Below are 12,841 nucleotides of genomic sequence, written 5' to 3'. Positions count from 1 at the left end.
ACACCAGCGTTCTTCTAATACCTACTGTACAGTGCACACATAGCCGTAGCTTTTTGTGGTTTATTTATTGGCACTCAAACTTAGCTCGTCTTCCCTCATTATCCCAGAATTTTAGCCGCTTTGTGATGAGTCGGAGCTCTTGTAGCAGTGATGGTTCCCCTCTGGGACTTGTGGGTAGCTGTGATGTAGACAGCTTCTTTTCTTCTTTCCAACTTGTCACAAACTCGCTCAAAGTATCGTAACAATGAGGGAAGACGAGCCGAGCTAAAGTGACAATAAATGTGTTTTATTTGAAATAAACAAAGATAACCATTTTAGAGAAAGATGAGCGTGAGGCGTTGTCGTGAGCAGCATCAGTCATGGGGGAAGTGTGCGGTCGTAGACGGTAAAATGACAAACCAAACTAAAAAAAACCATAAGAGCAGACAGAGAGGGAAACAAACGGGTCGGGCTTTAACTGTGGGAGCACGGCGAGTGGGTTTAACTACAGCATTCCACAACGTTGTAAATGACACAGCATCTAATCAAACACTTTGCCGTCATTAATCTCCGTCACCGTGCTTGCACTCACTAGAGCCAAGTGGGCCCTCCTTCCCTGCTGCTTGTGTTACTCCGCCATGCGGAAAACAAGAGCATAAACGAGCAATATTTCCTAAACGAGAGGTCAACTCCGCCCCCTTCTCTCAAACTGGCGGGACACTGGAGAGCTCTGTGTGTCATGGGTCCATCAGACAGACACGACGGATGTGTTTACGTTTAGATAACAACCGCGAATGAATGACTGCAGCCTCCTGAAGAAGGCGAAGTGTCTAAGTCTATAGGCAGAGACGCACACCACAAACTCTTCTTCAATGTCTCGTTGGCGGCAGAAGTTGTTGCTCAGGGCTAACGTTTAATGGCTGAGCAGAGAAAATATCCTAAAAGGGAAAACAGATCCGCATTATTGGACGGACGAACCACGGCAACTCATGTCGGAAAAGGTAACACGGAGAAATACAAAGCCTGAAAAATGTGCAACCGCTAATATCCAAGATATGCAAAGCCAGAGAATTGTCTACCTCCGCTTAATCCGTAAGCCTCAACGCCAGGAGGGCCGGGTGCCCGAGGAGCAAGGAGAAAATGAAAACTCAAATCCCTCACACACCGGCACCTCCACGTGCTGTAATTGATTTGTGGGATTTAGATAAATGACAGAGATACGGCATGCGACCGAGTGGTGGGCTGGAGCCGGGTGTCAGCGGGAGGCCGGAGTTCACCGCCTGGGGTCGTTTACAGCTACACACGAGGAGCACACTGTTGTGCAGCTCGCTGCTGAGAATCAGACAGCTGGCTCAAGAGCGTCATCCAAACAATCAACTGTACCAGCTGACGTGACAGGGAATTGATGCTTTTCTTATTGACAAAGATGGCTTCCTCCTCAAAATACAGGTATATGGATTCTTTTCATGAAAGGGAATATGAACACGAGTACCCACAGTGAGACCAATGTTTTAAAAAAGACATTTGGCAGCCATGGAAACAGCACTGCATCTACTCATCACCCATGTCAGCCGTGAGGATGCAAACACAGATGAGCAGCTCACAACCACGTCTGTTAAATCCAGCGCTGTTGACTCCTGGTGGTCATCTGCACTTCAGCATCAAAGCCCCCAGAAAAATCACACAGATTAACGGCACGCTCCGTCCCATCGGGGGAGGCTTTCAATTATTCACCCCAAAAAATGTGTCTGCGAGCGGTTTTATCTCGGTGAGTAGACCTGCTGTAGAGGAACTCGGGGCACTCTCACTTCACTGTGGTGGAAATCCAGGAAATGTGCCCCCCCCCCCCCCCCCCCCCCATCCTCACAGACCACCTGTCTCGTCCTGATGGGTTTTCAGGGAAGTGGGGGAAACAGATCGTAAATGGAGGGGGTGTGGGGGGCAAGTAATGGCCCTGATGTGAATAATTTAAACAAGCTGTGGAAACACATAGGGATGGACATGTGCAGCTGCTGAAGAAAGCACTATAGCGGAGTGATTGAGAACACGACCCAACAGCACCTAAATCCCCCGTGGTGGTCGTAACAGAGAGACTAGGAGATGTGGGCCAGGTGTGCAGACTCTGTGTGTAACTGAAAGTCAAAGTAGTCCACACAGCTGACATACGGAGCGTTGATAAATAATGGACAGTCTCCTTCAACAGCGCCTCCTGTTGTGTGCGGACCTCTCTATAAATAGCCCCGGTGATACGGACGATGGAATGCTTTTTCTCTCCGACCCTCTGGCCCATTATTCCCCGCGGGCGATCACTCCGGGTGGGGGTGCTGTTTTGTATGGACACGCAAAGTGCCCCAGACATTGGGCGCATGGACTCAAACTGAACTCGGGGTTGTAGCTGAACGACTGCTGCGTGTACAGAAGCTGTAAAGTATGCAGCGTTCATCTCTATAATGCCGTCAGATCTTTCATTTTGCTTTATATATTTCCACCGCGGTAGAAGAATTACTTTGGCATTACATCACCATCCGCAACCATCTGGCTGATTCTCTGTGAGCAGGCGATGAAACCAGATTCCCTTCTGGCTCCGTGGATCCTGTCCTCTGGCCTCCCTGTGCCAGGCTACGGCATAACAACATGAGTCATCTCTCCCAAAGTCATCAATAGAGGGTCAAGTTTGTTAACAGAGCAACAGTGAGTTGCCGAGCAGACGAGGTCGCGTTGGGTTCACTTTTAAGACCGTCCTTGAAATGTTTCAGTTTCTAAAGCCGCCTCACTGAATCGCTACACGAGCAGTTTTTAGCCGATGCCGGCGGTCGCGACTCCATGGACGGCAATGTCAGACCGTCTTCCCACCACTTCAGACCAGACTGAAATACATCAATGACTGTTGGGCGGATGCTATGACATTTTGTACAGACATTCATGTTCCCCAGAAGACGAATCCTACCGACTCCGGTGATCCTCTGTCTTGTCCACAAGTTACCATAAAGTTGACATTTTGGGTTCTTACGTGTCTTAACTGTGATGGAATGTGTTCCAATTTACAATTTGGGGTTCAGTGTCTCGCTTAGAGACGCTTGGTGGTAAAGTGGAGTCAAACCACCAACGCTGCCTTGTTGTACAGCCATAGTCCTTACTAATCTTCCAATCATTTATTTTTGTGCTTTCATAATTGGCATGCTGCTTCTCTAAAAAGACAAGGTCGAACAACAAATGTATTGGTTTGAAAATCTGAAGTCTGAAGTGCCTGTAAAAATGAAAATGACGGGTCTGTACTGGTATACTGGTGGCTGTTGCGTCCTGTTTATCATGTTGGGCCAGTCACAACCTTGAATCCTGCTCTCTGGAGGGGAGACGTGCAAAGAGAAAGACAATGTGGAGGCAGAGGCTGTATGCCGCTCGTCTGGGAGCAAGAACCTAATGACGAGAGAGCACAGGCCTCTAAATTAATTTCAACACGAGAAGGGAAAGAGACAGAGTGGGGAGACTGTGATGGATCAGACAGACGCGGTGACAGGAACAAACACAAGAGGAAGCAGAGATGGGGAGGAGAGGGAGGCTCTGTTCCTGTGGCTTAAAATGTCTCGATGCACTGTCAACACACTGTCTGACTGACAGTGTGGTTTAACAAGCAACCTCACAGAGAAAGTGAACGAACATTGCAAACATGTTTTTGTTTGGGGTGTGACGTGAATGAGTCACATTTTGAAAGCAGGAGATGGGCCGAGCGACGACTGAATGTGACGTTGAAATGACCTAAAGTCCTTTGCTAACCACCCAAATAATCTGACCTTTTCTACTGTATTAATGCCAAATTGTCTTTTCTCAAGTTGCAGTTCTCATCCATGTTTGTTCAAAGTGTCATCCTTTCATCCTGTTCGCGGAGGTCACAGAGGAACCAAAGTCTCATCAGTTCATCCTTGAGTCAAAGAGTCACGAGAATGGGACGGACGAACGGCGCAGTTGACATGATAATGGAATGGAGGCTCTAACCCACTCACAGGTATTACTGTGAGTTTGAGCGACTGTCCTCGGCCAATAGCCTCGGCTTGGGAAGAATCACAGTCTGTATCGGGGTGAAATAGTTCTCAGTGATGAGGGTTCAGAGCTTTGCAGGACAACAAATGAAGCCAGATAAAACAAAAAACAGTGAAACCTTTTCATTTTGGATGTGAGCAACCGGGGAACAACCGGGCCACTATGGCATCAACATTACACTTTGGCTTCAGTCGAGAAGCAGCGTGTTCATTAATCTAGGGCTGTACCCAAATCACAACTTTCTCAATCGGATTTGGCTGTTCAATATCAAGATCTGATTATTCCTTCCTTGTTTTTTTTCCCCACATATCTGGCAGAACGTCCATTGGCATGAGTTTCGGTGATGATTTTGACTACATCAACATAGTCAGATGCGGCCAGTTTTACATACTGAACAGAAAACATTTGAATTCTTCTCAATGGGATGGGGCTGCCTGGAGGATCAAACCCGGCGGGTCAGGGGACGGCTGTTCCCCACATGTGACTTCTCCCCGGTGCCGGCTGGCCCTCGCTTGGCGCATTGTCTCCGTGGCCCTGCTCTACAACCGGCTCTAGTTCAGCTTGGAAACACCCAGGATGAAGGGTGTCTCGGGGCCCCGTGCTCCCGGCGCGACTGTCCTCAATGTGAGGGGTCTGCAGCGATGTCAGCGACCCACCTGACTCGTCTTAAAACACGGACCTCGTATGTTAACCGCTTGTTTTTTTGTCCAAACCAAAGTGTTTATATTTAAATTACTCACTAGAGCACAATGTTGTTCATAAATCTAGCTTCTTATTAGCTATATCTTTGAGCTCTACAATAACGTCTTCCAACATTTTAACAGATCCAGTGGAGCCAATCACTGCTCACTGATGCCATGTTTATCTGCCTCTCGGCCGCATCCCTGCATTAAAACACAGACACACACTGTTCAAACAGCTTCTCTTAAAAAAGAACAAACTTGGAAGAAAAGTCGTTGAAAACTAATGTAGCGCTGGCACATTTTACTGGTGAATACGGCTTTGGGAGACGTCTCTGAAGAAGATTTATCCCACCTTCAAGAGAGCAGCAGGAGAAGCTGAGGGGGAAATTAATTCTAATGAAGGCGGGTCGGCCTCCTGAGCTGATGAGGTTTATTATCGCCCTCCTGCTTCTGCGGCTGCCGCTGAGGACCGTGGCGACGCAGACGAGGAGGAAAACACTGCACACATTCATCAGCAGAGACACACAGGAGCCTCTGGTACCTGCCAAGGAGTCTTAATGACCCTTACAATCAACAATAAATATGCTCACATACAGCGATAGACTTAGATACATCAAAGGCATAATAATGCAGGAACACAAACTTTGCTACTGGTATCGAGTCAAAGCGCTTTCTCTAAACTTGCATTTGTTGATGAGGCCGGATTGATAATTATTGCTTTAAAAAAAAAAAATCGATTCATCTTCTCGGGTCGAGATGACACATTAGAACTGGACTTGGCGTGAAAGGCCCGCCTCCCTGCTTCAATCATTTCTATCAACAACTGTTTGAATCATTCCAGTCAGCACGGTTTCAGGCAATTCAATCGACACGCTCTCTGGAAAAGACCCCACTCAGCAAATCTGAATCGCTCAAATTGCCGGGGTCGGTGCTGTCTGCCAATCAGACCCAGCAGGGCGGGGAATCATTTGTGTGTGTGTGAGCGGATTTCTTTATATTAAACAACAAATCAGTCTGCTGATTGAACTTTTTTTTTTTTCCTCTGCAAAACAAGATGAAGAGCTTCATTCTGCTCCTCAGGCAGAGCACGTCTGAAGACTAATCTCTGGGAGTTCAAACACCGACTCTTAAAAAGCTTTGTGCGGCGCTGATTTAAACTTTTAACTGCAGAATCTTTAACTCGTTAAGTAATTACACTCATGTAGCTTCTCTGAGAAGTCAACATCCCACAAAAGCAGATGGTAATTTTGTTTCCTTTAATTCCAAAGCTCTCCACAACTTAATGACACAATGTTTTCTGGGATCCCTGCAGAGCCCCAGTGCGGTTTATAGAAAGGTCTTTTTACTGCTCCAGACAACACGATGCCTCACCACTGGCTTACAGAACAGATAGAGGGTTGCAGCTTAATTGTGTCTGTGCCACAGTGAGCAACCCCAAGCCAATAAAACCAGCTCCCTGTTTCAGGAAGCGAGCCGGGCCTCGAATCCAGTGTCTGATAGAGAGATACTGACTACACTGAGATGAACACACAGACAACTCCCTTCTCAGCGTCTGTCGGGTGCTTAGCCGATCGACAGTGATCTGGGTCGGAGGTGAGAGAGGACCTCAAACGCAGAGTGGTCGTACTCGGACCCTTCCCTCCAAGCTGCTTTTCCAGCTGGGTGCCTCTGAACCACAGGAAGCCATTTCAGCTTGACAGGCCAGACAGAATCAAAGGCAGAGCGGAGAGGAAACACACACACACACACACACACACACACAGAGCAGAAAACACAAGGATCACAACAGAACCAGTCGTATTGAGCCCTGACGAGAGAGGGGTGCAGCACTGACCACACACACACACACACACACACACACACACACACACACACACACACACACACACACACACACAGGGTTTACAGGTGCAGTTATGGGCATGTGCTGCCAGAATAAGGGAAGAGAAAGCACGTTAGAAACCTTGGTACAGCGTCTGGGTCACTGTCTGGATGTGTGTCTAATATCAGGACACAACCACCCGCATGGTACAAATCAAATCTCCGGGCAGAGGAAGGGCACGACTGATAAACAAGGAGGAGTCACATTGTGATTGCTGTGCTGTTAATGCGTAGCAGGACGAGGACCAGGCTTATCTACCCCTATCAGGAAGGTGGCAGAGCTGAGAGCAAGACAACTTGTCAGTTGGTACGTGTTGTGACTCCCTTAATGAAGTAATTCAGTGAAGATCCCACCAAGTTGTTATCTGACAGCTGTCTGAGGGGGGGGGGTAGCTATGCAGAGGTTTATGCTAATGCCAGACTAGCAGCTTCAACAGAACAAGCAAGCAGCTGCTCAATCCCTGCAGGCAAGAAGCTGCAACTCAGACAATGGAGCGCATGTAAAACAAAAGTCGTGTGCTTTCTAAGTGGCCTTCCAATCGGCCTTTGGGTGCAAAGCCAATTTAAAAAAAGGTGGAAAGTATTTGGGGACTCCCTGGGCTGGTATTATCAGCAAGAGAATATTTGTGCGTCTCTGAGACATCTGGCCAATCTGAGCAGCTGCTTCCAGCAACATGGACGGTTAGATACAGCCAACAAACAGCTCTCACAGGGATCATCTGGCTGAGGTATATTCCTTTTATTTGTTTTAAGCTAAGTCAGAGATTGGGGTAACCTATTTTATGCTTCCTGGTTAACAGCTGTTAAAAGCTACAGCCGATAAAACAAACATTGGTCTTAGACTATTACAGTAAGTGATGGATCTGCCTGTTCAGCTTCATCTAATTTATGTCCTCAGAGTCACAGCACCTTGACTTTTGAGTGGAGTCATTAGCTTGTTGTTATAATCCAAGTTATGTTTATTAAATGTATTGCTCAAATAGCTAATTTACCTTCATTTCAAATCCAACTTTTTCGATTGTGAACACTTTAAATAATCCATAATGGAAGACACCGTATGACACCGTATTCTTCCCTCGTGCATTACTCCTGATTATGATCAGTTTAGTGCACTTCAGTCTGTTGGTAATCTCTCTAAGAACATGTATTTATTATTAGAGCATTTATTATTTATAATTCAGTTCAATTTGAAAACTGACAATAAATATTGTTGAGATATTATTCAGTTGAACTTTCCTTATTTGATTCGACAGTCAGTTGTTGACATACGGACGTTAATACAACTGTTAGTCTACTTTAATACATATGGGACTAAATCATAGCGCTACTTATGACATTATAACATTATTGTGATGTTCGGGACCTTTGCGTGAGGAAGTTCTCTCTCACTGGACCTCGCTGAATGTGAATCGAATAGCTCTGCTCTAGTGTTTCTACAGGAATGTTTGTCATGTAGAATCAAAGAAGTCATTTCTCTCTCTGTCTCCCCGTCTCTCTCTGGCTGTCAATACTGCTTACTTAGAACGTAGTCTCACCTCTCCTTCTCTGTACCAGGGCTGCACAACAAGTGTCTCTTTCTTCCTGCAACTTACAAAGAAACACATTCATATAGCGGAGACAGCGCGAGCGTCACACTGTGTTTCCTAAGCGATAAACAATCAACAAACCGAGAGAGAATGTGCGCCACATAAGTCAAAGCCACGGGGAGTCGACGCTAAAAGACTGTGTGTGTGTGTGTGTGTGTGTGTGTGTGTGTGTGTGTGTGTGTGTGTGAGAGCAGGATTGTGATCTGTCACCCTCCATTACAAATAAGAAAATACTTCGGCGCCAACTACTCTTGACACTCGGTGGTTGCGACTACAACCCAAGAGGGCTGTGGATGGAGAGGGGAAGTGAAGGGAGTTACCCTCTTCCTAACTTGTTTCTCTCCGGGCTCTGGCTCTCCTGTGCTAGGTGGTAACTACCAGCACATGCATACAAACAATTAGTATCGGCCCTCAGACTCCTGGTTTGGCAGCAGAAGAGGATGGAGCTCGCCGACTCCTTGGCTGCGAGCGGGAACGTGCATGGACTGGTAAATGGGCCCCGACGCCTCCCTGAAGCCCGGCTGTGACCCCGGACGACTCTGCCAGCACCACCACAGCTCCAGCAGCAGAGCAGCTTAACACGGAGGTGAAGCAACAAACAAACAAACAAACAAATCACGGTGCAAAAAAAAAAAAGATCCCGAATGGTTTCTTTAGAGTTTAAGAGGAGTGCGATTCAGACACTTGTCTTGCAGCTACCCGTCTCCTGCCCTCAGTGAGGCCCCTCGCTGCCCCTCACAAAGCTCCTTTTGTAGGTGGAGCAGTGCACACTGCATACCACAGCTTCACTGTACATTCTTGCAGAGGCACAGTGTGTGAGAGTCGACCAAAGGGATGATGCGGATAATTACTTCCCTCCCATTTCTGATACTGATCTGGCCGCATGTTTCCCTCACTGATAAAACCAGGAATCCATGACAACCTCAAAGAGCCCACACTGGCTGATGGCGGAGGGCCTGGACAAACATAAGAGACAACTGTCACACAAGAGAGTGTCTGCTCTGGACAGAGGCCATAGTGCTGCTTCTCTCCCTCTCACACTGCGAGGGATATGTATTCATATGCAGACTCTTCCATTACAGCATCGTATCCTTCTAAAATCATCCCAAAATAAAGACGTCAGAGGTTTCCACAGTCCAACAAAATGGCACAAAGATGAACAAGGGAATGAACTAATCATCGACTTTACATTAGAGGCTCATGCTGCTGTTGAAGTCTTCATACAAAGCTCCTCCAGCTTATTTCGGACTGATTAATTAAGAAAGACACAATCTGTTGCTTCAATGCATTTCATGACTGTGAAAGACTTCCACATAGATACTTTGCATACTCTGCTTGTATCTGCAATCTCATTATTTTGGTTACTGCCCAAAGCTTATGACCAACAAAGGCTGATCATTCACGGAGAGATTTGCTCCATAGTTCAGCATTCTGCATTGCTGCAGAGCCATGCTGCCAGCAGGGCTAAAGGAATAGAGTTCTTCACCCTTTTGGCCTTTTCCATTTGCAACCTGACACGTGTTAGAACTGTTATTGATTTGCTTGTTTCTGACATTGCCTTTTTTGCTTTTACCACTACAAGTCTCTAAAGAGCAAATTAAGTTGTTCATTTAGACAACTGCATTGATGTAGCGGACCTGTTGGACAGGCCTCGGGTATTGATTCGATTGTTCCAGTGCACAGCAGACTTTGGACAAGAATTGTCAACTCTAGGCGGCGGGCCAAAAGTGCCATTTGGACCAGTTAACGAATGTTGCCACGAAGACGCTACTGCTTGCAGAGTAGACAATCAAGTCACCATGGATACAGGACTCACAGTCCCCGTTTAGTTCCAGAACAAACTACTGAGCAAGGTCACCTCAGCCTGCCTCCGCTGGTGCTTGTTATCTTAGAAAAGGAGCTGACCAACTTCAGCTTCATTGGCACCAGCTGATGTCATCTCCACTTTATGTTCCAGTTAGTTATCAGTGACATCAAACATGTTTATCATGTCCACTTCCATCCAATCAGGGACAGGATTGTTACTTCTGAAGAGTTAAGTTTAATCATGATGCTGACATCATCATATCGAGGGATGTTCCTCTCACCATCACTGCATTTGTCTCACTGCCTCATTGGAGGAGCGAATGTCACACTTCAGCCAGAGAAAAGGAGCTGGACTCACTCCTTCTATACTCGCCATAACTTTCAATATGACCTCGGCTTTATGATGATGTAGAGTGCTGACAGTGCATTCCTGTTCCTCTCAAGGAAAAAACATAATTTTCTTCTTATAATTGAATATAAAAATAAAAGTAGTGCAAGAAAAGGTTACATGTCGGTCGTAAAACAATTCCACAGAAAAAGTGGTGTTCTATCTTAAATTATACAATATATAGCCTTGGGGGTGTAAGACTTCCTGATCTCTGGATCTCCCGATCCCATAATGATGAAACAACAGAATGACTTATTGCAGTCAGTGCCTCCGGAAACAAAGGGCACCGAGTTTGAGTCGATGTATTTGCAATGACTCACCAACAGCAAGTGTGGCGCTCCTCATAAATTATGCCACTGGTTATCAGCCCGTGCTAAAACTACACAAAAAAGAGGGATGTCTAATTCCAAAGTAAAAACATGTATTTAATACATGGAAAACTCTGCTGTAAAGGCTCACAGCAGAGCGGCTCACAGTTCCATTCAAGGAGGACCAGGATGCACGGCGCCTGCAGGCCTACCTCAAGGAGGAGCCGTGCTGGGAGGACATCAAACACCAAAAATCGCCACGCTGGTCCGCAGGCAACGCATCAGACACAGAGCAAGGATGCACAGCTGAGATCGCCACGCTGGTTTGAAAGCTGCTCTGCGGAACTCATTTTGACACCTGGAGGTAAAACTCTAGAGAGTCAACTGTGATGATGCCGTCTGTGGAGTTATCAAAAGACTTCCGGAGAGCCTTATCAGTGAGGGTAGACTTGCTAGCTTGATGATAAACACCAAAAACATGGACTCGTAGTTATATGGACCACTGGGGGGGGGACATCTGAAAACATTTAGAAAGCTTCATGCAGCAGCAGCAGGTAAAATGCACACCCACCTGTCACGTTAATTAATGTGTGAATTAACATTCATAAAATGATGATTCATCAGATGTTGTGTAATCACATGAAACATGGCTTCGCTATACATCATGCCGCAAGAGTTCATGATATATATAATGCATTAATTCATGTATTTAATCATAATGAGCCACGTGTTAGTTCATCGACTAAGCATGCAGTGTGAACGCTCAGTATGAAATGTTACTATAAAGGGCGCATTCTCATGTTAACTGCTACTACATTACATATGTGATTACCATTCTTACCTTTCCGGGGGCTTTGGTCCTGTTGTTGTTATTGTGGGAGGCCTGATTGACGTCTTCATGGACGCGGTCCAGCAGCCACAGGAGGAACTCCAGGGCGTCGTGCTGGGAGTTACCACGAAACTGCGATCCGTACTTGGACACTATAGTCTGGAGAGGAGAGAGGCACACGTGGTGAATGAGTCAATCAGCTACATAATTATAATTATGACATTAGGTACTTTATAAGTGAAGTAAAGTGCCACTTTACAGAGAAACCTTCTGAAATCTGAATATATTGTTCCTATCCAGATAGTCTACAATACAATAGAAAAATTAAAGCAGAGGCAATTTAATAGGTTCGTATAATGTGACAGCTTGTTAGAGTTGAGGCTGTAGGGGCCACCTGGAGAAGCCAAATGAAATAGGCTTGCTAAGATATCCTTTCTAAAGAATTCTCTAAGAAGAAATGTGAATCTCAAGCACCCCATGTTTACTGGTTTTGACAGCTTGTCTGTGTTCGTTGGGCAGCGCTACGCCGGCCTTCTGCACGGAGCGCTGATCAGAGGAATCCCTGAATTGCAAATTTGCACCGAAGCTCTTCACGCTTCCCTCGTCTCCACCTGGCTCACCCTTTGACGGATGCAGCGTCATTTCACATTTTGGGGTTTGTAAAATATGCCTTTGTCGACAGAAAACATGCTTGTTAATGAAAGTTTTACAGTCATAACCGCATCGCCTTCCTCCTTTTTCTTCTGGAGAATCTAAATTTCCGAAAATATGTGACATGGAAAAAGACGTGTGAATAGCATTCCTCTTAAAAGTGGGGTGAGGACTGCTTTAGCTCACGCGCAGTATAATGTCACTTCAGACGTGAATGGCACCCGACTCAATTAGGCAGGAATTAGCTGCATGAACCGCAGCTGGCAGAAGCAAAGGCAGTGATGAGAGATTATAGCAGAGGGAGCAGCAGACTGTAATCATCGCTTCATAATCCACTAATATGTGACATGCCTCTTATAGCCGTTACACCATAACGTGATGTAGCAACGTCTGATGATAAAGTCAGAGGGCAGTCACTGAAGAGATACTGAATTCAAACACTCTTTGCTCCTTCAACAGCCAGCACTGGAGTGTCCCGGAGCAAAGCGTGTACAGCGAGATACAAAGCTGCAGTTGTTTGAAAACAAGATAGAGCCGATCGGTCGACTCTTCATTGAAATAATTTTTTAAAAGAGTGACGTTCAGCACGAGGAGAGTAAGACCAGATGGAGTCCGTCTGAAACCTGCATTCTTTCTACTGTCCATCAGGGGGCGATAGTCTGGTTGCATAGAAGTCTATGAGAAAATGACTC

At 46.1% G+C, this 12,841-nt stretch overlaps 1 protein-coding gene across 1 annotated transcript in view; it reads right to left on the bottom strand.

Annotated features, from left to right (window-relative positions):
* Positions 1-12,841, bottom strand: part of usp43b (ubiquitin specific peptidase 43b) — a 54,175-nt gene that overhangs the window by 35,698 nt on the left and 5,636 nt on the right. The window contains exon 2 of the mRNA XM_076086678.1: positions 11,511-11,657. Within this exon, the coding sequence (XP_075942793.1) occupies positions 11,511-11,657 (147 nt within the window). The remainder of the gene's footprint in view (positions 1-11,510; positions 11,658-12,841) is intronic.

This window comes from Anarhichas minor, unplaced genomic scaffold (genome assembly GCF_050575085.1).
Source record: "Anarhichas minor isolate MPS153535 unplaced genomic scaffold, ASM5057508v1 ptg000007l, whole genome shotgun sequence".
Lineage (NCBI taxonomy): Eukaryota > Metazoa > Chordata > Actinopteri > Perciformes > Anarhichadidae > Anarhichas > Anarhichas minor.
Note: the sequence above shows the minus strand (reverse complement) of the source record. Positions and strands in the feature narration are given on the sequence as shown.